A 25657-nucleotide genomic window follows, 5' to 3' on the forward strand; every position below is an offset into this window, starting at 1 on the left:
TGAACATGTCACTGCCCCACTGAAAATTCAAGATACTGCGCCCAGCACTTCATGGTTCCAGTAAATTCTGGTTTTAGGTTAAGAGGTAAAGTTTTTTAAATAATAGCCCTATCCCTTAGGTCTGTCTGCACCTCACAGTTCCTACATTGTTAGCCTACTCTTGAACGCCATCATTTCCTAAGCCACATTCTCTGGAAGGTAAGATAGACATATCAAATGTGTGCTGTTTCCCTAGAGACACTGGCTAGGCCCCTCAGGCTAACTGGGGGACATTCTACAGATCCTGCTGAGGCCTTTCCCACCGGCAACAACACTGGCAGCTTATCCCCCACCTCCAACAGCCACCAACCTAGATCGATGGCTCTTATCAAGATCACAGAGTAACCTGAGCCCTACCAACCCATCTCTAGACTGCTCCCGCAGGCGGGCGCTTTCCGCTATCAGGTTCCACAAATGCCTGGAAACCTTACACTAGGTGTGAAGGAAAGAGCAATAGGCGAAACAACAGAGCATCTGGTGCCCTGTCTGCTTCCATTCACGGTGGAGGCAAAAGACTCAAGCCACTAAGACAGAGCAAACCTGATTCACCCATTGGATCCTTGGAGGTCACAATGACTGTGATGAGCCTGGACCTAGGAGAGGTTGACATCCATCTAGAAGCTACTAGGATGCTGGTCCTCGATACATTCTTCCTCGTGAGAACAAACTCTACTACAGAAGCCAACTCTAAAAACAGCTCAAGTACAACTCTAAAAACAGCTCAAGTCAGGCGCAGTAGTGTTTGCCTTTAATCCCAGCATTTGGGAGGCAGAAGTAGGTAAATCTGTGAGTTAAGGCCAGTCTGGTCTACACGGTGAGTTCCAGGGCTACACAGCAAAACCCTGTCTCAAAGCAAAGTCTAATAATTCTTTCCTATCTTTAAATGCATTAGTCTGTAAAGGTAAAGGAGCTAGAATCAAGCCTAAGTTTGAAGTCTAATCCTCACCATCCAGGAAACAAAGACATTTCCTGTGTGTTGAGCAGTATCTTACTTTCCAACAGGCCTCAGTTACATGGAGCCCATATTATAGGAAGAACATCAACCCGGGGCTTCCCACAAACATGGGGCTACATGCAGAGAATGGCAATTATGGCTGCTGAGATGGGAACACCTACTACCAATTAAACCCTCCTTTCTCACAACTCAACACCAAATTTGGTTCACTGTGTGGCAGTGACATTCAATCATAATAAACCTGAGCACCTGGGAGATGTCTGATCTACAAGAGATGTCATATGAAATAAATCACTGCAGTCAGACTGCATGTGCAGATCCTGAGGACCATGAGCTCAATGACAAATGGGCTATCTGACCCATAGCTTGCCCTACTAGCACAGACAGACAGACAACCCGAAGCAGCTGGCTGGGAAGGCAGAAAGCTTGTACTTGACTTTACTCCAACACCAGTCAGGGATAAAGATGCAGTTTATATCTCTGGCCTTTTATTTCTGGTTCCATGAAAAATATGGCAGTGTATCAAATGCGGTCCAATACTAATCACTCATTCTCGCTGAATACACATATATGGTTATCTCAAAAGACCAAAACAAAATCATCTTAATTCTAGAAAGCTAACAAGTAGAAGGGGGGTGGGGGGATGGGGGCAGGGTCAAACTGACAGGAGAGGATGCCCAAATAGAGAAAAGCAGCAACAGTCAAGTATTGCCCTACATTAGAGTTGTCAGAGGTAGGAAAATATATAGGAACTGTTTCTCTGTTGTGGAGAAGCCACAACCACTACAACATCAGTTACCCTGGGAGATAATGGAAAGCTGGTGGAAGGCAGACTTTCTACTCCTTAATCTCTGTGTATTCTGCACAGTAACCATGTGAATATACTGTAAGTTTTAAAACACACGTAAAGCCAGGCACGGCGGCACTCACCTTTAGTCTCATCACTCAGTAGGCACAGGTAGGCAGATCTCGGAGTTTGAGGCTAGTTTGATCAACATAGTGAAGTCCAGACCACAGAGCTACACAACAAGACCTTGTCCCAAAAGTAAATTAAATACATCAACTATTCCCCCTAACTAAAGCCAAGGAAAGGGCTGGGGATTTAGCTCAGTGGTAGAGCGCTCGCCTAGCAAGCGCAAGGCCCTGGGTTTGGTCCTCAGCTCAAAAAAAAAAAGTCTTAAAGCCAAGGAAAAAGCTACCTTCCAAACCTTCCATCTTAAATGATTTCTATATTTGCCTTCTATGATCAATCTACTGATATGTTAATTCATCATTCAAGCAACATTAAAATTAGAAATGAGATAATCCTGAGACAAAACATCAAAAACTCAACCCATCATACACACCACAACCAATGAGCTCATGTTGCTTCCCAGAAAGCTAAACCACAGGAAACCAAGATAAACACAAAGCCCTGATATACTGTTTGGCACTTGGACTATACACTGGCTATATCCAAATAACTTAAGAAAAAAACTGGCTTTCAGTGCTGGCTTTAAGTTCTACAGAAAGCAACAGCACTGGAAATGTTTTTGAGACAGGCTTGGTGGACACACCCTGAATCCCAGCACTTGGGAACTTGAAGCAGGAGGGAGAAATACTTTCAATATTAAGTATGTGGCATTCAAGGACAATTAAGTACCTATGTGCTCCATGTTTCATCTATCATACCATTAATTCCTACGGAAGAACAAACTTGGAAGCCTTGATAAAGAGCCTCTGGATTGGAGGAGGAGGTCAGCTTGCCTCTCCCCAGTCCTACCTTTGAGGACTGCTGTGGGCTGGCTGAAGCCTGTGGGGAAGCCTTTTACAAACACACCATGAGCTCCGTGACCACCACATGCAACTTTAGGCAGCATGCTTCAGATTCAGAGATAGGAACAGAGAGATGCTCAGAGATACACAGTCTGATCTGTTTTCAGTAGACATTTAGTAAGTTATGACTATTCCCTGGCACTGGAAGTGGAAGGACTGTGTGAAGGCCATTCTAGTTTTTCTTTTTCTTTTTCTTTTTTTGTTTTGTTTTTTTATTGTTGTTGTTGTTTTTCTAGACAGGGTTTCTCTGTGTAGCTTTGGAGGCTGTCCTAGATCTCACTCTGCAGACCAGGCTGGCCTAGAACTCACAGAGATCTGCCTGGTTTTACCTCCCGAGTGCTGGGAATAAAGGCATGCGCCACCACTGCCCGGCCATTCTTGTTTTCCTAATGGAGACTGAGAAAAGCATCTGTGAGCATCACAGGCCTGAAACCATTAACTCGAACACTCTCACTGCCATATTAAAAGCATTTACACTCTAGAAGAGCAACTGAAAAATGTAGGACTCCAAGAACAAGTGGTGACTACAGTGTGCTCCCATCTAGGGCAGATGGGACTCACCATGAGAGGGAGGCATTTCATTAAATGCTATGTTTATAAAATCAGAGTCAAGAATTAACTTAGATGTAGAAAACATGGGCACAAATCTGGACTCGGTTAAGCCAGTTTGGAAATTCACATTCACTGCTGGGCAGTGGTGGTGCACCCCTTTAATCCCGGCACTGGCAGGTGGATCTCTGAGTCCCAGGCTAGCCTGGTCTACAGAGGAAGTTCCAAGACAGCCAGAGATACACAGTGAAACCATGTCTCGAATAAACCAAAACAAATGACTCTACAGTCACAACATCTGCTTGGAAATGTACAGTACAGCAGTTTTACCTTTTTATTAAATTTCCAAAGTGATGTGACTTCTTCATTTTTTTTCAAAATAATACTTATGTTTTTCAAAGATCAACAGAATAGTTTTTTGACACTCCAAATTAAAACAATTTGCTTTGTTTAAAACAATGTTAGACTAGATGAGTTGTTTAGGTTTGGTCAAGCTCTGAAGATCAAGTTAAGTTTTTACTGTTTAAAATTACACTAAAGCTAAAATCCAAAAAAAAGTAAATGAGCTCACCACTAAACCCAAGAATATCAAAAGAATTCTTAAAATAGGCTTTCCATGGCTAAAAAGCAAAGCCTACGATGACATAAGTAAACAGGGGCACAAACACACAGACACATGGTCATCTATCGTCACAGCATTTTTAGACAGTTGGCAAAAATCATTAATGGTCCCTGATAAGCATCTGAGTGACTACTGTAACAAAGTCTGAAGGTAGATTGTACCAAAAAAACCCAACTGATCTCTAACACTGTAAAACAACCAGCTCAAGGCCAAATTGTTTCAGCAAAAAGATCTACTTAGTATCACAGGAAGCAGCTACAGATCTATGCCCAGGAGGAAGCCAAAGATGTCTACAATGAGCAATGAGTTAATCACAGGTAGTCAAAATGTTAGTATCTAGGGGCACAGGCTGTAGCTCAGTCAGTATAGTGCTTGCTTAGCCAGAGCAAAGCCCCGAGGGTTCAATACCTAGCATTGCCTAAACTGAGCATGGTGGTGCATGCTTATTATAATCCCAGGCCTCAGAAGATAGAAAGAGCCAAAGTTCAAGGCTACCCTTGGCTATACACCTGGTTCAAGGCCAGCCAGGAACACAGGAGACCTTGCTGCCTCCCTCCCATTCCTCAAAAAAGGACTGTCTAAAGCCAGATGCAAATCTGAACAAGACCAGCACTACCTACCTCAGTCTTCACTGATATTAGATTGGCTTTATTGGGAGGAATGAATCAGCCTATGGCTTCAATTCCAATGCACCATATAAAACATGCAGTAAAGCCTATACGTACAGCAAACACAGGGTATATGAAACCCTGCCTAGCACTCCACTCCACTCTGGTAAACCATTTACTTCTCTGCCTCTCTCCTGGAGATATGTACAGTACAAAACCTGGTGGTACTTTCAAAAGAAGCATACTAACTCCCAACAAGCTCTGCCAAATCTCCCAGTGTAAGAGGCAGTCATTGTAGAGATTTCCTGAAGTTCCAACAAAGGCATCAAGCCCACTCTGCCCACCACTAACAATAACAGTGTTCCTGCTGGTTTCTATGAGGTGACAGCTGATAAGTTAAGCAATGTGATGCTGAGAACTACCATAAAACTTCTAATTTTGCCAGACTGTGCTTTCAAGTCACACAATCCTACCATCCCATCCCACAGAAACCAAGTTGCAGCAATAAGGGCTGCCAAAGCTACACATCCAGCCAGATTAGGGGTAAGGGACCTCATTTGTAGATGCTTTTACATAGGGGTGGAGAATTGAAGGAGGGATGAAACTGAGCAAAGATCTACAAGCCCTCTGCCTTCCACCAAGATTATTTCCAACCCTCTCAAAATCTCTGCGGAGCATAATGAATTGCAGAAAGAAAACAGTTAAAAACAAAGATAAACCAGGCTGCGGTGGCCCATGCCTTTCTGGTAATCCCAGTGTTTGGGGGGGGGGGGGGGCGCGGCCAGAGCCAGGTGGATCTCTGTGAGTTCGAGGCCAGCCTGGTCTACAGAGTAAGATCCAGAACAGACACCAAAACTACACAGAGAAACCCTGTCCTGAAAATCAAGCAGGCAAACAAACAAACAAACAAACAAGATAAGAGAAAACAAACTTAAGATTCTAGGAATGAGTATAAAAGTCCCACTAAAGGTAATCTCTGCAACTAGCTCCATGCCTCAGGCAGCTGCTTTTCTACCAACCAGCCCAGCGTCCCAGGCAAATGAGGCAGGCTCATCACAAAACGCTGGGAAGCTGAACCAAAGCCCCCAGAAACTAATCCCTAAATGAGATCCATATAGGTCTGCTCTGGAAAACATTCTGACTGTCAGCAATTAATGTCCCCTCCTCCAAACAGCTGCTAATATGCAGAGGAAAAAGCTCTCAAAATAAAACAGTTGGAAGAACTTCCCATGAGCCTCTCTGTTCCTTAAGTGTTCCAACTCAGGCTGCAGCTGGAGGCCACATTGGGATCCCATCGCCCTGTCTAGTTTCTCTAGCTCTCGGAGTACCAGTTCTGGCCCTGTTCTGCCCACACCCACCTCCACCTCCAGAGCAAGGAGTCCACAGCCACCAGCCCATCTCTCAAAATAATCATGCTTTGCTTGTGGTACTTCCAATCAGGATAAGGGAAAAAAAAATCAATGCAGCCAGAAAGAAAAAATAAACAGAATGTCTCTTTTAAATGCCATATATGCCTGAGCTAAGCATGGTGGTGCACACCTTTAGTCCCAGCACTTGGATGGCAGAGTCCAGCCTGTTCTACACAGTGAGTTCCAGGATAGCCAGGGCTATAGAGAGACACTGTATCAAAAACAAACAAAAAAACCACAAACCTGGAATAAAAAAATAAATAAAATACCCAAAGCTAAAGTACTTTTCCTCAACAAAGAGAAACCAGGGAACCAGCCTCTATGTGGGAAAGTTCTCACAAGAACACTTTTGGGGACTTGGGTCCTTTAAAAAAGAAAAAAAAAAAGTATATATGGTTTAAAACACCCATCTGAAAAACTCAGTTTCCTCCCTTGGAAAGCAGGTTTTTAATGCCGTTATTTAACTACTATCTTTGATAATTCAAAAATACTACCCACTTTATGACGGTGTTTATCATGAATACTCATGGCATTCCTAGATGCCACACAGCGCAAGATAGGTCAAAAGGGGTGCTGTGGCTGCCCTCCCTCCTCCTCTTAGAGCCTGCTGCACCCACTCAGAATCTAAAAGGCCAGGCAGGAAACATGCCCTCAGGAAGCCTCTATTACACTAACCAGGGGAGGCCAGAGTTATATAGAGAAACCAGAGGGGAGAACAAGGCCCAGGAAGAAAATGTTTGTAAAAGTCTTCTATGACTCTACCTCCAAAGCTGAGATTTCAAAGAAATGTGTCAAACTTCCTCATTTTCAAATATACCCAACATGGGTGACCTAAAAAACAAACGTGTGTTGTATAAAATGTCTCCACTTACTGATCTTCCTGGACCCCTTACAGTATCAGATGAAAACTCCCTGGTTGATTGGGAAAGGTTAAGGTCCACAACTGATCAAGTAAATACTGGCAACTATAGTGTTCTATCTAGCCACAGCCCTCCACACTCTCCTGGCAGCATGGTAAAAGGCAAGTCAACAGGCTGCTCCAGTGAACCCGACATGTTAGTTCCAAGTGCCCTTCACTCCTATTTCCCTTAACACACTGTTACAAAGGGGCTTTTAAACATACACATGTGCAGTCAATTAGTATCTGAGCACAGGAAACCAAATATCAGGTTGCCATGCCCACCTGACACATTTGGCTGTTCAATTCCACCCCAGCTTCTGTTCTCAGAAAGCCTTTTCTCACCTTTAACCCTGATAGCAATGGAGAGATCCAGTAACACACATAGAGCATGCAACAACCAACCTTCACAGGAGCTGCAAGGCAGACACCAAGGGCCAGACCCTTGGGGAAAATCTGGGGCAACTATTAAAGCCATCTATGAGCCGCAACTGAGAAACAAGAGAAATCTTCACTTCTCCAAGAACAGAGTTCCTTGGCCTCTTGGGGCAGGCACAGTATGAAATCTACAGACCCCCAAGGATTTCACAGTCTATTCAGGAGAGGAGGGGTAGACATTTGAGCAAATGTTAATCTAGAAAGTCCTGTAACAGACTTCGGAGATGGCTCCATGGGTAAAGTGCTTGCCACACAAGTGTGAGGACTGGAGTTCAGATCAGAACCCACATAAATGCCAATGGGCATGGTGGTCAGCCGATAATCTTGAGCTGGAGAGAGGCAGAGACTGGGAACTGGACCCCAGCAAGCTCATTAACCAGACTAGCAGAAAAGGCAAGCTCAGGGTTCAGCAGAAGACCTACCTATACAAGATATACGATGGACAGTGATTGTGGGAGACAACAGACATCAATTTCAGGCTTCCAAACCCACATATGACCAGTGAGCATACACACACATGCAAACACACAGACACGTGTGTATACCAAAAGAAAACAGAAAAACAACTACCAAAACCATGGACACCGGTAGATGAGAGTAGTCAGGAGACATCTGGGGACAATCAACACTCAGGAAAGTCTTGAAGACTGGGCCTTATAAATAAGGGGTAAGGAGGCAGGGGCAAGGGCAGAGAGAAGAGACAGGAGTTTCCTAAAAAGGAACAGAAACAAGGTGGAGGCCTGGTGCCCTCAGAAACTACAAGTCTCTGGCCATGGACATGGAGATAGAGAGAGAAAAAGGAGGGGCTGGTAGACTAAACAGGAGAATGGACATGATGCTAGGGCAAGCACAGGTTCCAACAATATTTTGAGCAGAGTTAACAGTGGATCTGAAGCTGGTTTGATGACATTGAAAAAAGAGGTACCCCTGTTCAATTCTACTAACCCAAGCCATTACAAAGCATACAAGACAGCAATCCATCTGCTTAAGGCAGCACAGTTATTCAGCAAACTTTAATGATTTGAAAAACGTTTTCACTGATCCTGTTATCCCAGGTCCTCTGGAAGAACAACAGCCAATCTGTCACCCACCTCCCAGGAAGGCTCCCCTGGATTCTACAGACTAGCTACACTACCCTCAGCCCCAGCAAGAACCAAGACACTTCAGCAACCTTTGCTTCTTACAAAGAATAAAGCCCCCCACAACACAGACACACAGACACACACACACACACACACACACACACACACACACACACACTCACACACACACCACCTTAATGCCAGGTTCATTCTCTTCCTCCCCTGGATATAGAGCAATTGAGGTTTCCCAGTTTAACACACAGCTCATCTCTAACAGTCCCCAACTCTGGCACTTCATCAATCGGAAGCACATTAACCACTCCACGCTGATCAAGCAGTAAGCAGGAACTTACTGAGTGCTGTACAGCAGGATATAAGGAGAGCTGGGAATCAACATTTAGCACTGATAGGCACTTTAAATAATCTCAGTTACTCATTGTAGTAGCTCATAAGCATTAATTCTCCCAGGTCACAGATGTGCGTGCAAGGACTCAGGACTTTGCCAAGAGTTGGTAAGTGGAGAAGCCAGGACTCAAATCCAAACCGGGAAGACTCCAGTGGTGTTTACTACACCACCTGTAAAATATATAGATAACAAATGTTTATACAACCAGCTTGGTAATAACAGGCTCTCCCCCTTTAAAGGAAGAGATAACCCTTTAAAATCTCAGATAAGGGATCACCCAGAAAGGTCAGACACAACCAGATGATAACAAATTAAATCTCCAAATGCTTCTAAAAAACATTAATAATCAAAAACATTCAGGCTCAGGAATTAAAGAGATGACTCAGAGGTTAAGAGCATTGACTGCTCTTGTAGAAGACCTGGGTTCCATTCCCAGCAGCCATATTATGGCCTCAATTCCAGGAGATTCAACAGGCACACATATTCTACACATTCATGCATACAGACAAAACAAACATTTGTACACATAAAGTAAATAAATCAAAAAAAATTTTTTTTAAAGTTCAGGCTCAAATAATCAAAGCAACCTGGCCATACTCCAGAGAAACATACCCTCCATATACACTCCCCTCAGGGTCCCTAAGATAATGTCCGATGGGTGGGGGAGAAATGCCCTGCTGCTCCCTGGCTCTCTCAGTTAATTTCCCAAACCGTTTTGCCAACCCAAATTACAGAAATATGTCCAGGATTCACATAGCAGTTCTGATCCGCTTTGTCCCAATCCGGGCTCAAGCAGCTTTGCACCACTCTAACTAGATCAGCAGTGGCCAATGGGCTTATTCAAGCTGATCTGTGATGGATTAGATAATGAAACCTTAGCCGTGTAAGCTGCCCGCTCCTCCTGGGGTGGCAGGGGAAAAGAATAAGAAACTCAATACTGCTAGGGGCCACCTAAACATGGCATGCACTCGCCATGCCTCGCTCCATCTGTCTGCTCATACTCCAGAGTCCGCCACTTCCTTCCCACCATCTCTATGGTTCCTTCCCTCTGTCTCTACTTGGGAGTTTAAGTGTGCCCCAGAAAAAGGTGTTTATGACGTTGTGTTTACAAACGTACCACAAAAATTCAAACAAGTCCACTCACAATTGTTTCGGCAATTAAAGCCCAACAATGGCCACTAAAGGCCTGACAGACATCAGCCAGCACTGGTGCTATAAACATTTACACTAATTTTCTGCATTGCTTTCCCCTCATCCTGTAATCCTGAGGCCTGTCTGCACTAGTCTGCTTTACAACAACATGAAAGTTCAATCTTTAGTCAGCTTAGGATATGTTCAAGTGTCAGTGTGATAGAGAAAAGAATGACAAGGTGGTTAGAAGAGGGGAGGGAGCAGAGACACCATCCCCTCAGTCAGTCTGAGTTACCAGAAGACTAATTCTACTTGTAACTCAAATACATCACCAGGTTTACATTTCTGGGCTTCCATGTCATACAGCAAAGGAAATTTAAAAAAAAAAACAACAAATTCCAGTGACTTTTCTCCCCTTGACTATGCCTCAGTTTTCTGTACCTGAATATGTCCTCCCAAAATTCAGTGGACGCCTTAGCTCCCAGAGTGATAGCATTTGGAGATGGGAGTCTTTGGTTTTTTGTTTTGTTTTTTCGTTTTTCAAGACAGGGTTTCTCTGTGTAGCTTTGGAGCCTATCCTGGAACTCTCTCTCTCTGTAGACCAGGCTGGCCTCAAACTCACAAGATCCGCCTGGCTCTGCCTCCCGAGTGCTAGGATTAAAGGCATACACTGCTGCCACCACCACTAGGCAATAGGAGTCCTTTAAAGTGTTAGGACTGGATGAGGTCCTGAGGCTAGGGCCACTGAGATAAATATCATTACATAGCTCTCACTTTCTCCACCCTGATGCACTGCGTGAGGAAGGCCACCTCAGCAGATAGCCAGAGGGTACCATCTGTAATCCATGAAGCAGACCCTCCCCAGGTCCAAACCTCTTGGCACCATCTTAGACTTTCACAGCTGTGAGATATAAATGTCTGTTATTTAACCACCAGTGGATGACATTTGGTTGTGGCAGCCTAAGAAAACTAAGGCAGAGAGAAATGAGGTTTATGTCATTTAGACGACACACTGTCCACGAAATTACTTGTAAGGAGCGCACACTACTGAGTAACTTTACTGAGAGTAGCACAATGCCCAGCTTCAGAACCAAAAACCCTAACAAGGGTCCAAACAGATGCCTACCTAGAAGGGAATCAGCGGGAATGAGCAAATGTGAAGATAACTGACTTCAAAGACACCCGAGAGCCCTCCCCTGAGACCAGGAAGAGCCTCCTGGCTACTACAGTCACTAAAAAGTGACCCACACCTGATGGCTAAGATCTGTAATACTAGCTACTTAGGAGACTGACTTGGGAGGATAGCAGGCCTGCCTAGGCTACATAAGTTCAAAACAACCCAGGCAAAGTAGTACGATACTATCTCAAAATAAAGAATAAAAAGAGGGCTAGGATATGGCTCAATGGTAGAATGCTTCCCTAGCATGATCAAGGGTTTGATCTCCAGTACTGGAAAAAAACAATAACCACCACCACACACACACACACACAAACACACACACACACACACACACACACAAACACACACACAACCCTCTCAGACTACAGAGGTAACTCAGTGGTAGGGCAATTACCAAGCACACATGAGGCCTTAGATTCACTCCCCAGAATGTATGCTTTTATAGACACACTAATACACACATACATGTACACCACACTTGTTCACACTGCTGAACTCACTAAGCTACTCTAGATTGATGACTATGGTCAGTTACTAGGCCACAAAAATCACACACCAACTTTTCACTGCCATAAAGACTTTTGCTGAAGGTTGTAAGTAATAATTAAGATATACCTTACCTTATACTGCAGCCAAATGCCTAGAAGGTTACATAAAAATATAATTTTTTATGATTAAATTGATTGCAACCACTAGAAAGGCTGACCCAAAGCATCCCTCGATCTGTTTGGTAGAGCCTCCATGTCACACATATCAGCCTTGCTGAAAGTGAGATAATGTGCTAACATCTGTACATGTTACACACTTGGCTTTCCACTAATACAATAACCATCTCCGGGCTCCATTTTTAATAGCCACATTTCTCAGCCATGCTTCAGTTTTCACACTAACTCATCTCTTTCCTCCAACTCCACAGTCCAGGTTTCTCTACTCTTGCCCAGGCTGAGTGGACTCTTCTCCCCTCATGAGGCTTCATGCACTGTTCTAGAAAGCACTATATCTTCCTCTCTCCCTCAGGTTCCTTCTGAGCCTAGGGCTTATAAAAACAAGCCCAGACTCTGGAGCCCCAGAACTTTGGAAGTAATGATGACCAAAAGCTGGTAGTCTAACCTAACAAGACTCCGCCTTGAAACTTAGTTTAGGGTTGTAGTCCCATTTAGTAAGTAGAATTAACTCAGTCAACTACTGAATTTGGAGGGGAAAGGGAGAGCTAATCCTTTGCACTCTAGGGCACTGAGTAATTTTGTGATGGTTCCTTCACTCAGGAATCTCATGATTAATCCCTAGGCTATTTGTAAGTGATAAATCTCAACTTCAATTTAACAGACATTGAACATTTACTATAAAGCCAAGTATTATGAAGAATAAATAAAGGAAATAGTTTCTGCCTTGTAGAAGCTTACAGTCTAAAGAAGCAGGCACAATAAAGCCTCCAATGACAATAAAAGATGAAGCATAAATACATATAAATCTGCCAGCAGGTAACAGCAAAGTCTAAGAGTGCCAATCATGCTGTCGGGAAGTCTTCAAGGACCCAGCTATGACTTCAGGAAAAACTCCAGCTGTCTTCAGATATGAGAACAATACATATATGTTCTAAGACAAGTCCATATACTGAAAAGCCTATATAAAGATAAGATATCTATGCAGCACCTCCAGGCCCGTCTAATGCGGATCGTTATCTCCTGAGAAGGCCCATGCCTGCTCATTCTGTCCCAGCTACACTGGCCTCCTATGCAGCACACCAAACTGCTTCTCTCCCGATGTCTCAGCCCTCTGGGTTCCTCTTCCCTAAACCACTGAATGGCCTGAATCCTCTTCCCTAAAACCTCGGAATGACCCACATCTGCACTTCAAAGGTCACCTACAGAGAGACCTTCCTGCACCATCTCTAAAGTTGTCTATCTCTTTCTCTACTTAATTTTCCCACAAGCTAAGAAAAACTACTGACTTGTCTCTTTCCATGGGCTATTAGTTCAATAAAAGTAGGGTTTCTTTATTTATCCTCTAGGGTTAAAACAGTGCCAAACACTCAGGAGGCAAAGGCAGGAAGATCTCTGAATTCAGAGCTAGCCTGGTGTACACAGCAAGCTCCAAGCCAGCCAAGACTACATAGAGATCCTGCCTTGAAAAAAACAAAACAAAACAAAAAAAAAAACAGTGCCTAAGAGAGTCACCACTGCTTGATAAACATTAGTTAAATAAGCATTACACACCCACAGTATTTTTGTTTAACTTTTCATTCATTTGTCTCCCTGCCCAGGTCATATGCAGTTAGGAAAGGGAACTTAGCTCATGTTTTTCAAGAAGTCATCCTAGAAATCATTTTATACAAACACTTTTCTAAATAAGAAACAGAGGTCCCAAAACATGGGTTTTCCCCGGAGCTAATACAGAGCTAGTTAAAAACAGAGTGGGAGCTAAGTCAATGACCATGTTAACACCTGTGTGTCAGGGTGTGAGAGAACTACTATGATGAGCTGGGCATGGTAGTCCATGCCTGTAATCTCAGAAATCGACTAGGAAGGTAGAAGCAGGAAGGTCAGGAGTCCAGGTCATACTCAGCTACCACAATGAGTTCAAGACCAACCTAGGCTACAAAGAAGACTCCGTCTCAAAAACGAAAACAAAATCTACAATCATAAGAATGTACAAGGGGAAAAGTAAAGAATATTCATAAATATACAGAGTAAAATAATTCTCTGTGGGACAGTCTAAGTTATCCAATTGCACCCAAAGGACCTAATTCACTCCTTCCTCTGAACATCCCAAAGTCCCTATGCACTACTCCATTTCCAAGTATCACTACCCTTAGCCAAAGTGAAAGCAGTCAGCAAACAATGGGCCCCAGGCAAAAGAATGAGAAAGCAAAGAGAACTATTAACTAAGACTAACATAGAGGAGTGGGGGGAAAGTGACTACACGTTTTCTCAGATGTGTGCACACACCAAGTGAACATGCCCATCAGAAGCTGTATCCGGTGATCCCTCTGTATCATCCAGTGCTAACCCACCTCACTTTGTCTCCCTATTCTTCTTGGCTCCAAGATTGACTACACAATCCCTCTGCCTCACAGACTTCTTCTAAGGGAAGTAAAAGCCAGCAAACAAAAGAATTCAAAAATAAACAGTCAGGGCGTCCCTTTTAACCAAACCAATGGAGCTAACAGGGTGGATTCTGCAAAGGAGACAAGAGGCACACAGCAAACATGCCAGGCTTTAGGTACAGCTCCTTCCCTGCCACAGGAAGTCAGGCAGAGCACAGGAAGTCTTTCAGCACTGCAGAGATTTCCAAGAGTGGTGTAATGGAGAGAGCACAGGAATAGGAATTAGAAGCAGTGAACTGGGTTGCTTTAGTCAAATCACTAGTCTTCTCGGGACTTCTAATTCCCTATCTATAAAAATGAGGTTGTTAAAACATGCTGGAACTTGAGCATACCCTTTCCCAACACACACACACACACACACACACACACACACACACACACACACACACAAAAGATGCAAAGTATTGACCCTTCACTGAAAGTGCACATAAGCCATTCTGCATAACTCTGCCAAGTGTATTACAGACTGAGAACCCGTAGCGGAAAAGTAGGTGGGTATCTCTGGTCCCTTCCATCTCTAACATTCTATGATTCTAAAAGAATTAGACAGCATCCCACTGCTGCTGAATAAGCCTCTCCATTTCATAACCAATTATTTTCTAAACAGAGACCAAATCCTAAAGCCCTTCCCCAAACTAAGTAATAACCGACAGCATCAATATCTTGGCCATCCCCTACCTTCATCAGTCAGCTTACTTACCCTTGAGGCCACAACTCAGAAACCAGCCTCCCAACAACCCTATAAATTTTCTCCGCTACCCCAGGACACTCGTCCTACGAATGTAGAATGCAACGGGTAAAGCACAGGAGGGACATGCCTGATATCTCTCTCCAGACTTAGTAGCATGCTGCACAAAATTAATGAGACTGAGCATCACGGTGCCTCCACACTACCAAACTCCGCGGACTTCTCAGGACTCCCCGTGTTAACTGATTGAACCCACAAGCTAAGCCACATCCCCTTTCGGCTCTCTCCAGGAGTTGGCTGGCTTTTCAGTCTGTCCTCCACATGCCGCTCCCCTTTCCCCATCCCAGGGTGCCCAGGGTACACCAAAAGGAGTCTCCTTCCTCTCGGGAGCTTTCCCATTAGCTTCCCTCGCTCTCGACTCGGCCCAACAGCTCTCCTCAGGACAAACAGATCCAGGATGCCCCAACTTCTCAAGAAACTGGGGAGGGCTTAAGAAACAGACTGCATCCCCATCCTGCTCAATCCCCCAACTCCAGAAGGAAAATCCCACTCCCTCGCGCTGCCTCCGGGGCCCCCTTAGGAGCACAGCCCCTGCACCGGGCCCCAAGCCCACTCTCCAGCCAGGCCCACCCGGCGCCCCGAGGCCCGAGCCCGCCGCGGCCCGCCGTAACCGGGCGCCCGTCCCGCGCCGTCACCTGCATCCCGCCGTCGGCCGCCTCCTCGGTGCGCGGCCGCTTGCTCAGGCCGGGCTCGGGTCCGTCTGCCCCCGCTCCGGGCACCGGCAGCTCCAGCTCCGACTCCCGCTTCATGCCCCGGGCAGCGGCACCGGGCCCGAGCTGTGGCGGCTGCTGCTGCGGCTGGCCGCCTTCCGCCATCCGCCCGCGCCCCCTTCGCCTCCGGGAGCCGGGCGACCCGCGACAGGCCACCTCCCCCTGGGCCTCGGCGCCGACAGTCGCGACAGGCGGGCGCGCGCCGGCCCCGCCCCCCGCGTGCGTGCGTGCGTGCGCGCCGGCCCGGAGTCCCGCTTCGGCTTCTTCGGCTTCTCGCTACCGCTCCAACTCAGGCTTCGGCTCCTCCGGCTCCCGCTCCGGCTCCCGCTCCGGCTTCGCGCCGGCCGCTCGCTCGCTCGCTCGCTCGCACGCTCGCACGCGCGTGCGCCGCTCCCTCCGTCCCTCGGTCCTTCAGTCCCGCGCTCCCTCACCACTCGCCGGCTGCGCGAGGAAGGGGGCGGCCCGGGCTCCCGGTGTGGGGAGGGCTGTTTATTTGGGAGGAGGAGGGGCGCGAAGCCGCAGCCAGCTCACTGGTCGGGATCCTCCGTCCCGCCACTGTGGCAGCGCCGGGAAGGCGGGGAGAGAGAAAGGAGGGAGGGAAGGAGGGACCTGGATGTGTGGGACTCGGGCCGCCCGCGCGAGAGGAGGCTGGGGCGAGGGGGCGTGGCCACGCCCCTCGGCAATCGCCGCCCCCCTCCGCGCGGGCGGCCCCCGGGAGGCCGGGAAGGGATCGGAAAAGCTCGGGAATCTCCGGGATGCTCAGGGAGGCACGCAGCGGGAACGGCCCGCCTCTTTTAGGGCGGCGGCCGGAGGGCGGAGCTTGAAGGGCCGGAGTTATGGGGCTGCGGCTCCCGCTACTTGTATTAGTTGTGCGAAGTGATGACCTGCTGTCTCCCATCTGGCTGCCTGGGATTTGGGGAAGCAGAAGGAGCTCGGGGAGAGGAGAGTCTCATTGCCTGCTTCCTCTCCCGCCCAAGAACTGGGAAGTCCAGGAATGAAGGCTCTCCTATATGCTTTTCTGAGAAATTTTGCTATGAATAGAATAATCGCATTCCTGATGATTTTAATAATGCCTGATGCTTATAAGAGCTTTACGGCCTACACAATGCATGCACGGACCCGTTTTGAGCCTGATAATAGAAAGCATGGTTTCGGTCCCAATGGATGATCCTGAATTTGTTCAAGTCCTGGAGCAGAAATGTGGTCGATCCAGATCGCATTGTTTTTACTCCTTTACTGCCTCCTGAGTAGCCCTTCACTGCTTATCAGCTTCATGCAGTTAGGTCTGTCCAGTAGGTTCTCTACCAGATTGTAAATGGAAACTGCGTCTGCCTCTCTGGGTCCCATACTGTGACATGTACATTGTGAAAGAATGTTGCACAATAGCCTAGCTTCTAGCCTTTCCCTCCCTTGCTACTTTAAACAAGTTCGTTTTTCTCCTTGGATCCCAGCCGCAGTATCTGTAAAGTAATCGTTTGGGTCAGTGATTCCCAACCAGGGAAGGATTGGTACCTTTCCAACACCTCCCATTTCCATATTTGTCATTTGACAAATTTTATTTTTCACAAATGGAGGGCTGCTGCTGGCATCTAGTGAATAGAAGCTGGGAATGTTCGAAATTTTACTGTGCATAGGACAGTCCCCACAAGAGAGAGTTGTCCAAATCAGTTCAGAGATTGAGAAACCCCGGTTAAATGATTTCTAAGGTCACTTGGAACAACTATGACTTGGCCTTTGAACTTGAATTAAGCACCTAAAAATGGACAGAGTGGTAAAGATCTCTGCTTCAGAGTCAGACCAGCCCAATGAGGCCCAATTTGCAGGCTTATTAGAAAAGGCTGCACAACTTGCCTTGAAGCTGGGTTTTCCAAGAGTACATTGTATGTTTTTAGGCTGCAATAGCTCAGATATTTACAAGTCTTGACACCTTATGCAAGGAAGCCAATTGATGGCTCTTGTCCCTCAGCTTCTACACCTAATAAAATTAGCATAATAATAGTATTTTTCAAAAGAATTACTAAGAAGACCAAATGAGTTATCAGCATTAAGAACTTTGATCATATTATGACTTGAATCAAACATGTCCTCCAGAGGCTCATGTGGTGACAGCTGATAGACTGTGGCAAGTATTTGGATCGTGAGGACCTAATTACTAGGGCCTAATGACCCACACAGTGGATTAATTCATTGATTGATTCATAATGGGAGGCGGGTAAAAAACAGTAGACAGTGAGGACGGATTGGAGGAAGTGGGTTGCTAGGGCCGTGATCTGAAAGCCTGTCTCTAGTCCCCAGCCTCTTCCTGTTTGTCTCCATCCTTCTCCAGTCTCCCTGAAGGTGAGTTTGTTTGTTCCACCACCGAACCCTTGCTGTGGTGTTTTTTATACCTCACCTCCCCCACTCAGACCCAGGACCCACAGAGAGACCACGATCTGAAATCATGAGACAAAATAAATCCTTCCTCCTTTACATTGTTTTCTCAGATACTTAGTCACAGAGACACAAGAACACTAACAATTTCAGGATGGCCAATGTAAGCAGGTGTTAGTTACTAACATTACTGCCACTGTGAGTTTTCATTTTTTTTTTATTTAGATATCTGTGAGTGTGTGAGTGTGTGTGTGTGTGTGTGTGTGTGTGTGTGTGCAGGTGGGCGTGTGTGTGCAGGCAACTACATGGCACAGCACACGTGGAGTGCAGAAGAGAACCTTTAGGAGCCGGTCCTGTCCTTCCACTGGGTACCTGAGATCAGGATTTCTCAGCAAGCACTCTTACCCATCAAGCCGTCTTCCTGGCCCAATCATTACCGTTTCCTTCACGTTCTAGGTCAGATCGACCAAATAAATGTTCTTTATCCAAATCAAAAACTGTCGTTATCACTATTCTTTTGTTGTTGTTGTTTTGTTTTTTCGAGACAGGGTTTCTCTGTAGCTTTGGTGCCTGTCCTGGATCTCGCTCTGTAGACCAGGCTGGCCTCGAACTCACAGAGATCTGCCTGCCTCTGCCTCCCGAGTGCTGGGATTACAGGCGTGCGCCACCACCGCCCGGCCCGTTATCACTATTCTTAAGGTTGTTAATTAAGTGTTTTGTGCACAGTGGGCTAGCAGGATCTCTTTTAGTGGCTAGAGAGTCTGGAATAATCCATTCAAGGAAGGGCACTCAGTCCAACTTAATGAGCGGATGTCCTTTCCATACCGATGGAAACACTGCAGGTTCATGCTTAGCCGGTGTTTCTGGATCTGCCTGTGACAGTTAGCAGACACATGAGGCGTGAGAACCCTGGCTGAATTATCAAGGGTGACTCCAGGAGAGCTGCAGTGACCCATCTTGCCTTCAGATGTCCAGCAAAAGAAAAGAGTTAATTATTATTGAGGTTGCTACATAAGGTGGCTTGGATAAGGCGTCATAAGATTCAGATGGGCTGGACAAACCTCCACAAGTCACCCAAGGGTGTAACCACTAATGTTAAGCCAATTATTCGTTTTTACTAAGCCTTACATCCCTCCTTTGTAAGATGACAATAATGATAGTCATGATGTTTTTCTGAGCATTAAATGAAAGCACTTAACAGAACGTCTAACGTAGTAACTGTTTAATAGGTAGTAATTATTTGTCATCTGATTTATACGGTGCCAATAAGCTACTGGCCAGGAGCTCATGGGTCTGGGAGTGGAAACCCAGACATCTCATACTTAATATGACTGCTTGCAACACCAAAGGGAAGTCCACTGGCCATCGTGCTTAACTAGACAGCTCCCACTTAAATTAAAGGTCTCCTAGAACAACAGATGGAGCCTGATCCTGTCCACCCAACCGTAATAGCTTGAAGGAAAATCAAGGTGCCTCAGGGCTGACAATGGCTTTTTTTCTTTCAAGCCCAAGCACATAAATGGTTGGTTTCTTGAATTTCGTTACTTGCTAAACTGCTATTTTTAGAATAATTCTCCCCTCCCTATCTGCTTTGCCAAAATTCTATCATCTAAATAGTGTCAGATCCTTGAAAAATAAGATTTGGGAGCAGAGCTCCTTATTACTCAAATTATAGCTACTCAGGTAGTACTAAAGTCCTTAAGAAGTAGAGCAGCAAAGTGGAGGAGTGTTTGGATGATTTGGAACAAAGAGAAACAGCACCATGGCTTTGAAAACACACAAAAAGCATTTAGGGAACAAGAAGAGACTAAAAGGGGACTGGAAAGATGGTTCAGCAGTTAACAGCATTTGCTGCTCTTTTTAATTAATTTATTTATTTTTATTTATTTGTTTGTTTGGTTGGTTGGTTTTTCAAGACAGGGTTTCTCTGTGTAGCTGTGTGCCTTTCCTGGAACTCACTCTGTAGCCCAGGCTGGCCTTGAACTCACAGAGATCCACCTGCCTCTGCCTCCCCAGTGCTGGGATTAACGGCATGTGCCACCAACACCCGGCTAGCATTTGCTGCTCTTATAGAGGCCCTGGGTTTGATTTTCAGCACTCACATGGCTGCTCACAACTGTCTGTAACTCTAGTTTCAGGGGATCCAACACCCTCTTCCAGCCATCCAGGACAATACACTCACATGGTGCACAGACATATCTGCAGGAAAAAGTTTTTTTTTTTATTTTGTTTTTTGAGACAGGGTTTCTCTGTGTAGCTTTGGAGTCTGTCCTGGAACTCACTTTGTAGACCAGGCTTGCCTCAAACTCACAGAGATCCGCCTGCCTCTGCCTCCCCAGTGCTGGGAATAAAGGCATTGCCACCATGCCCAGCTAAAAGGAGAGAGAGAGAGAGAGAGAGAGAGAGAGAGAGAGAGAGAGAGAGAGAGAGAGAGAGAGAGAGAGAGGGGGGGGGGGGGGGGGGGGGGGAGGGAGGGAGGGAGGAAGAGAGAGAGAGAGAGCGAGCTAGAAGTCTGTCAATAAACATGTCAAATACAACTGTAACTGCAAAAGACAGTTCATTCCTTTCTTAACAATCTGAAGCTACTTGTCTAGAAATAGATACATAAGTAGCAGTCTCCTCGGAATTCAAACATTCCATCCTGAAGGTTCAAAATCAAGAAGCAAACAACTCCCAGGTCTCAGGAAGGTCCTGAAACGTAAAAGATTCATAATGCTCCCTCCCGCAAGTCTATATAAGCAGTAGGATCCCCAGAGAGTCTCTGATAGGTGGAACTGCCTCTAAGTCCTGCAATGACCTCTAAGGATGCAGTTTCTGTGAGTCATCCCCCATGCTAGGATGGGCTTTTCTTTGATGCACCTGCCTTTGAGCTGTCCATGTTGCTAAAGGTAACCCCCATTCATGCTACTGTAACCAGCCCTCGTAAACTTAATGGCTCACAAGCTAGACCTGGGTGGAATTGTTTCTTTGGTCTATCATCGGTGCCCTGTCTGGGGTGAATAGACATTTATTCACATCACCCCAGGAAAAAGTCCCACAACAAAGTCCAGAAGGAGATAACATTAAAGGCTTTCCAAGATGGGGAGATGGCTCCATGGTTAAAGTACCTGCTGCATTTGTGTGAGGGCAAGAGTTCAGATCTGAGCATGACAACCTGTAATTCCAGCACTCCAGCGGCAGAGCCAAGGATATCTTCAGTGAGCCACACCAGACTACACTTAACAATGAACTCTGGAGTCTATTGAGAAGCCCTGCCACAACGAACAAGGTGCAGAATTTTTTTAATAGTTTCTTGGTCTTTCCACTAATATCAAATACTAGCATCTGTTCTTATCTTAATATCTAGTGCACCCTCTGAGGACATTCAGTGGATTTTTAGAGTTCAGAAATAGAGCACAAGCTTACTTGAAAAAAAAGGGGGGGGGGACAACAATTTCTTAGAAAAAAAAGTTTTATCTGGAGAAACGACTGCTTTCCTGACATTTTTTTTCATCTGTCCATTTAACAAATGGATTAAATTATGGACAGACTTCTCAAATACCAAGGTAGCTAAAATTTGTTCTTAGTACCAAACAGCCCATCACTCTGGAAGAAAGAATGAACAAATAAAGAGCTAATTGAAGATCATGGTTGGAATTCATCTCTCACAGTGGGCAAGAACACATCAGCTAGACATGAGTTGAACTCTGGCTTCCCTTCCAGCTCAATTTGTTCAAGAATGTTCTCCTTGATGATGACCCGTTTGCCTTTTATATCACACACACTATCCAACATCCACTTTCTTACTTACCAAATCACAACTCTGTTCAATCTTCCCAGGGTTAAACAAGAAAGAAAGAACGGGGAGGGGGAGGGGAGGGGAGGAGGGAGCCTGGTAAGAAGGCTCGGAGGGGAAAGCAATTACTGCTAAGCCTCATGGACTGTATTTGATCACCAGGATATACAGGAAGGAAGGAGAGAACTGACTTCTCCACATTATCCTCTGATCGCCACGTGCACGCGCTCGCATGTGCGTGTGCACACACGCAGGCACACACACACACACACACACACACACACACACACAAAGTAATGAAAATAGAAAGAAAGGAAGGAGGCAAAGAAGGAAGAATTCCAGCCTTGCTGGCAGCTAAGGACAGCCATGTAGCATGATCGTGGCCCTCAAGATGTCCATAAGAGGTAGCATTCCTTTTCAACTAATGAGACAAAATCACTAGAAGAAAAGAAATTTTGCCCTTTAGCCTTCTGCCTGCCTAGAATGCAAACTGGGAAAACAGCAGTCAGCTTGTCCCAGCAACAGCGAGGCAGCATTCTGAGAATGGTATTGGAGAACCACCAGACCCACACAAGCCCGGCTACCTGTAATTCGTTGTTATTTGAGAAACGGAAGCTCAGAAGCTCCCATTTGGCTAAGCCACTGTGGATAGGTTTCAACATGCAGCCAGACCAATCCAAGTCCTAACTGATAGGCTCTATAAGTGGGATAAAGGCAGTGTCTCCCTTGCGGCTCTTTTGAGCATTAAATAATGCATGTAAAGCAGTGAGCAGAACACCTGGTTCACAGACACCGAGCGAGTACCAAAGACCTTTTACTCCTACCGCTGTAAGTTGGATCCTTATTACCATGACTGTCGCATGTGCCCAAACCAAGAGGGCTGCGGAGGTAAATGCTACTACTCCCTGGCAGGAGGAGATAGAATAATTTTCACCCAAAATGCTACATTAAACTGGGTCTTTTAAAAATGAACAAGTTTCTAGACTATGGTTGGTTGACTTTTTTGTAGTTGTTTTGCTTTGTTTCTACATTTATGTCTTTATTTTGTGTGTGTAGAGGTCAAAGGACAACTTGCCCCCTTCAGTTCTCTCATTCCAGCATATGGGCGGGGCCAGGGGGTGGGGTGGGGGATCAGACTCAGGCTTGAAGGCCAGGACTTTAACTCTGTAGGCCACCCTGGCAGCCCCAGGCTATGGTGTGCAGATGAAAGAGAAGTAAGTTCTGGCGTCTGCCTTTCCTCAAGGAGGAAATCAGACGTTATCAGTTTGGCTCAGGAACAATGGAGTGGTCTTCAAATAAACAGAAACTGAAAGGCAAGTCGCCTTTCCATCTGGAAGTGGGGACCAGAGCACCCGTCCACAGGACTATTACAAGGCCCCTAGGAGATCAAAGATCTTAGGAAAGATGGGTTCAAACCAGTGACTTAACCCAGTCCCTTGGTTATCAAGTCATTCACAAGCTGGTGTCATTCCTTTATTTATCGGTTCTTGGAGAACATGAGCTTGACTTAATCCTTTTCTTGATTGCTGTGTCCCTGGAACCTAGCAGAAACACGCAATGTAGGTTTTGTGAGAGTGTCACAAAATGTAGCTATTCTAACAATCGTAAAGATATTTAAAAAAGGACAGCCCAATGGTAAGCTCAGTGGTACAGTCAGGTCTAAGATCCTCCCCCACCCCAAGAACAGGTAGAGACACGCAGCAGAGCTAGCAGTCCTCACAGCCCACCCCTCTAAAGAGAGTTCTCAGAACCCAGTCCACCCCGTCTCCAGAACTGACCATGTCTCTAATCAGACACAGAAGAGTGCATATAAATAGAAGAGACTGCTTTCTACGCCAAAGCTTTCGTTTTCCCAAAAAAAGAAAGGCGGAGAATACCCTTGGCAATTCAGCGGCCAGAGGAAGTGGAAGGAACTCCTGCGGTGTGGCTGGCAGATCCCGGAGCAGATACAGAGTCTAAAAAGGACCAGGAGATGCCTAAGCCTCATTAGAACTGTAAAAGGGCCGGTAGAACGCAAGCCCTGCTCTTGACTCTGACCTCTGCTTCCCTCTGTCCTCTCTGCTTGTGGCACTATTGAACCTGGGTTTTTCCTATAGGCCAGGACCTCGCCAACCCTTTCGCCCTTCACATAATGTGTTTGTCTGGTTTCTATTTCTGTAGTTTGATGAAGGATGATAGCAGGGTATTGAGCTGTTGTTTTTCATTTAGTGTAGTCTCCGCCCTCACCCTGCGCCCTGCCCCATCCCCTGCTCTTAAGTCAGGTTTTCATTGTCTGACTTGTGCCTGGCCCTCGGTTTTTATTGCTTCCTCACGGAATGGAGGAAAGCCTTATTTTATTCCGTTTTCTAGGCGCAGCTATACATAGTCAATGTGCTGTCCTTCCTGAAGAGAATTACGGGGTTTCAGTCCTGGCAATGACCTCAGAGAAGGGTGGGGAAGTGCAGATATTTGCCTGGCCCCTCATGGACAGCAGCCCTGAATAGATTTCTGCTTCGTTTTGTTTGCCTTTTCTCTTTTGGCTTTTAATTCTCACAAAAGGCCCGTGAAGTAGGAAGCATTACATCTCCTTTTATAAATGAAAAAATGGAGACTTAGAGAAATGAAATGACCTGTTCAAGGTCACATGGGATAATTAATGACAAAGACTGTCCTCTTGTCCTTTTACTCCATTTCCGTCCCTTCCAGTGCAGCCCTGTCTTTGTGTGTGGACTGTGGGAAAGTATGTGCGTGTGTGCGTGCGTGCGTGCGTGCGTGCGTGCGTGTGTGTGTGTGTGTGTGTGTGTGTGTGTGTATGTGTGTGTGTGTAGGTCAGAGGTCAATCTTGACACATAGTCTTTTTTTTTTTTTTTTTTTTTTTTTTGTGAGACAGAGTCATATTACTATGTAACCTTAGGTGGCCAGGAACTTGTTACAAGGACCAGGCTTGCCTCAGACTCACAGAAATCTGCCTGCCTCTGCTGCTCAAATGTGTACCACCCAGCCCCACCCAGAACCTGATAAATAGACTGGCCAGTGAGTCCCAGGGATCTGCCTTCTCCACCAGCCATCCCAGTGCTGGGGTTGGTAAGCGTGCACTACTGTGTCTGGTTTGCTGTTGTTTTGGTTTTTGACATGGGTTCTTGAGACTGAACTCATCTCCTCCTTACTGACTGAGGCATCTCACCAGTTCTGCAGACACCTCTTAAGGGACCTTTTAGTCTGTTTTCATTTGAGCAGGTCCAAATCTTACAGGAAAAAGGAGACCAAGAAGGCTTACCATTTTATTCTCAGATAAGGAATTGAAGTGCCTCGATCAAGCTCTGTGTCGGTGGCATGATCTCCTTGGGCTTTTTGAATCAAGGCATGAGGTGTTTGGTATCTTTGCCATCCCTGCTGGCCTCTGCTCAAGTGTCCTCCTCTGGGTTCCTGTCTGGCTGTCAGTATCAATCCCATCAGCCTTCACTGAGCTGGCTATCTGATCTCCAGTCCTTGAGCCATGCAGGTCACCTCAGTCAAGGGCACAGAAAAATATCATGCATTCCTCCCTCACCCCCCACCTCCCACCCCACACCCCCCACTCCCCAAGGCTCTGGGAGCTCGGGACATCGAGCCGCTGACTCAGCTGCTGCCCCTATGGTGAAGACACTCAGGTGTCTTTGCTCCCAACAACACCTTGCTGGAGAGAAACTGCTAAACTGTTGTTCCCAGGACCCTGAAGAGCAAGAGCAAGCAAGCAAGGGCTTCTCCCCTCTCAGATGTCACACAGACCTGGAGTGCTGACTCTCCCTCTGGCCTCTCTGAGGCTCCACATAGGAGGACACAGGCATCAGCATCCTT

At 46.0% G+C, this 25657-nt stretch overlaps 1 protein-coding gene across 17 annotated transcripts in view; it reads right to left on the minus strand.

Annotated features, from left to right (window-relative positions):
- Positions 1-16019, minus strand: part of Rbfox2 (RNA binding fox-1 homolog 2) — a 241269-nt gene extending 225250 nt beyond the window's left edge. For all 17 annotated transcript variants that reach the window (XM_036208108.1, XM_036208106.1, XM_036208102.1 and 14 more), the window contains exon 1: positions 15622-16019. In XM_036208108.1, coding sequence (XP_036064001.1) covers positions 15622-15801 — 180 coding nt within the window. In that variant the 5' untranslated portion in view covers positions 15802-16019. The remainder of the gene's footprint in view (positions 1-15621) is intronic.
- Positions 16020-25657: the final 9638 nt, after the last annotated feature.

The sequence above is a fragment of the Onychomys torridus genome, chromosome 16 (genome assembly GCF_903995425.1).
Source record: "Onychomys torridus chromosome 16, mOncTor1.1, whole genome shotgun sequence".
Lineage (NCBI taxonomy): Eukaryota > Metazoa > Chordata > Mammalia > Rodentia > Cricetidae > Onychomys > Onychomys torridus.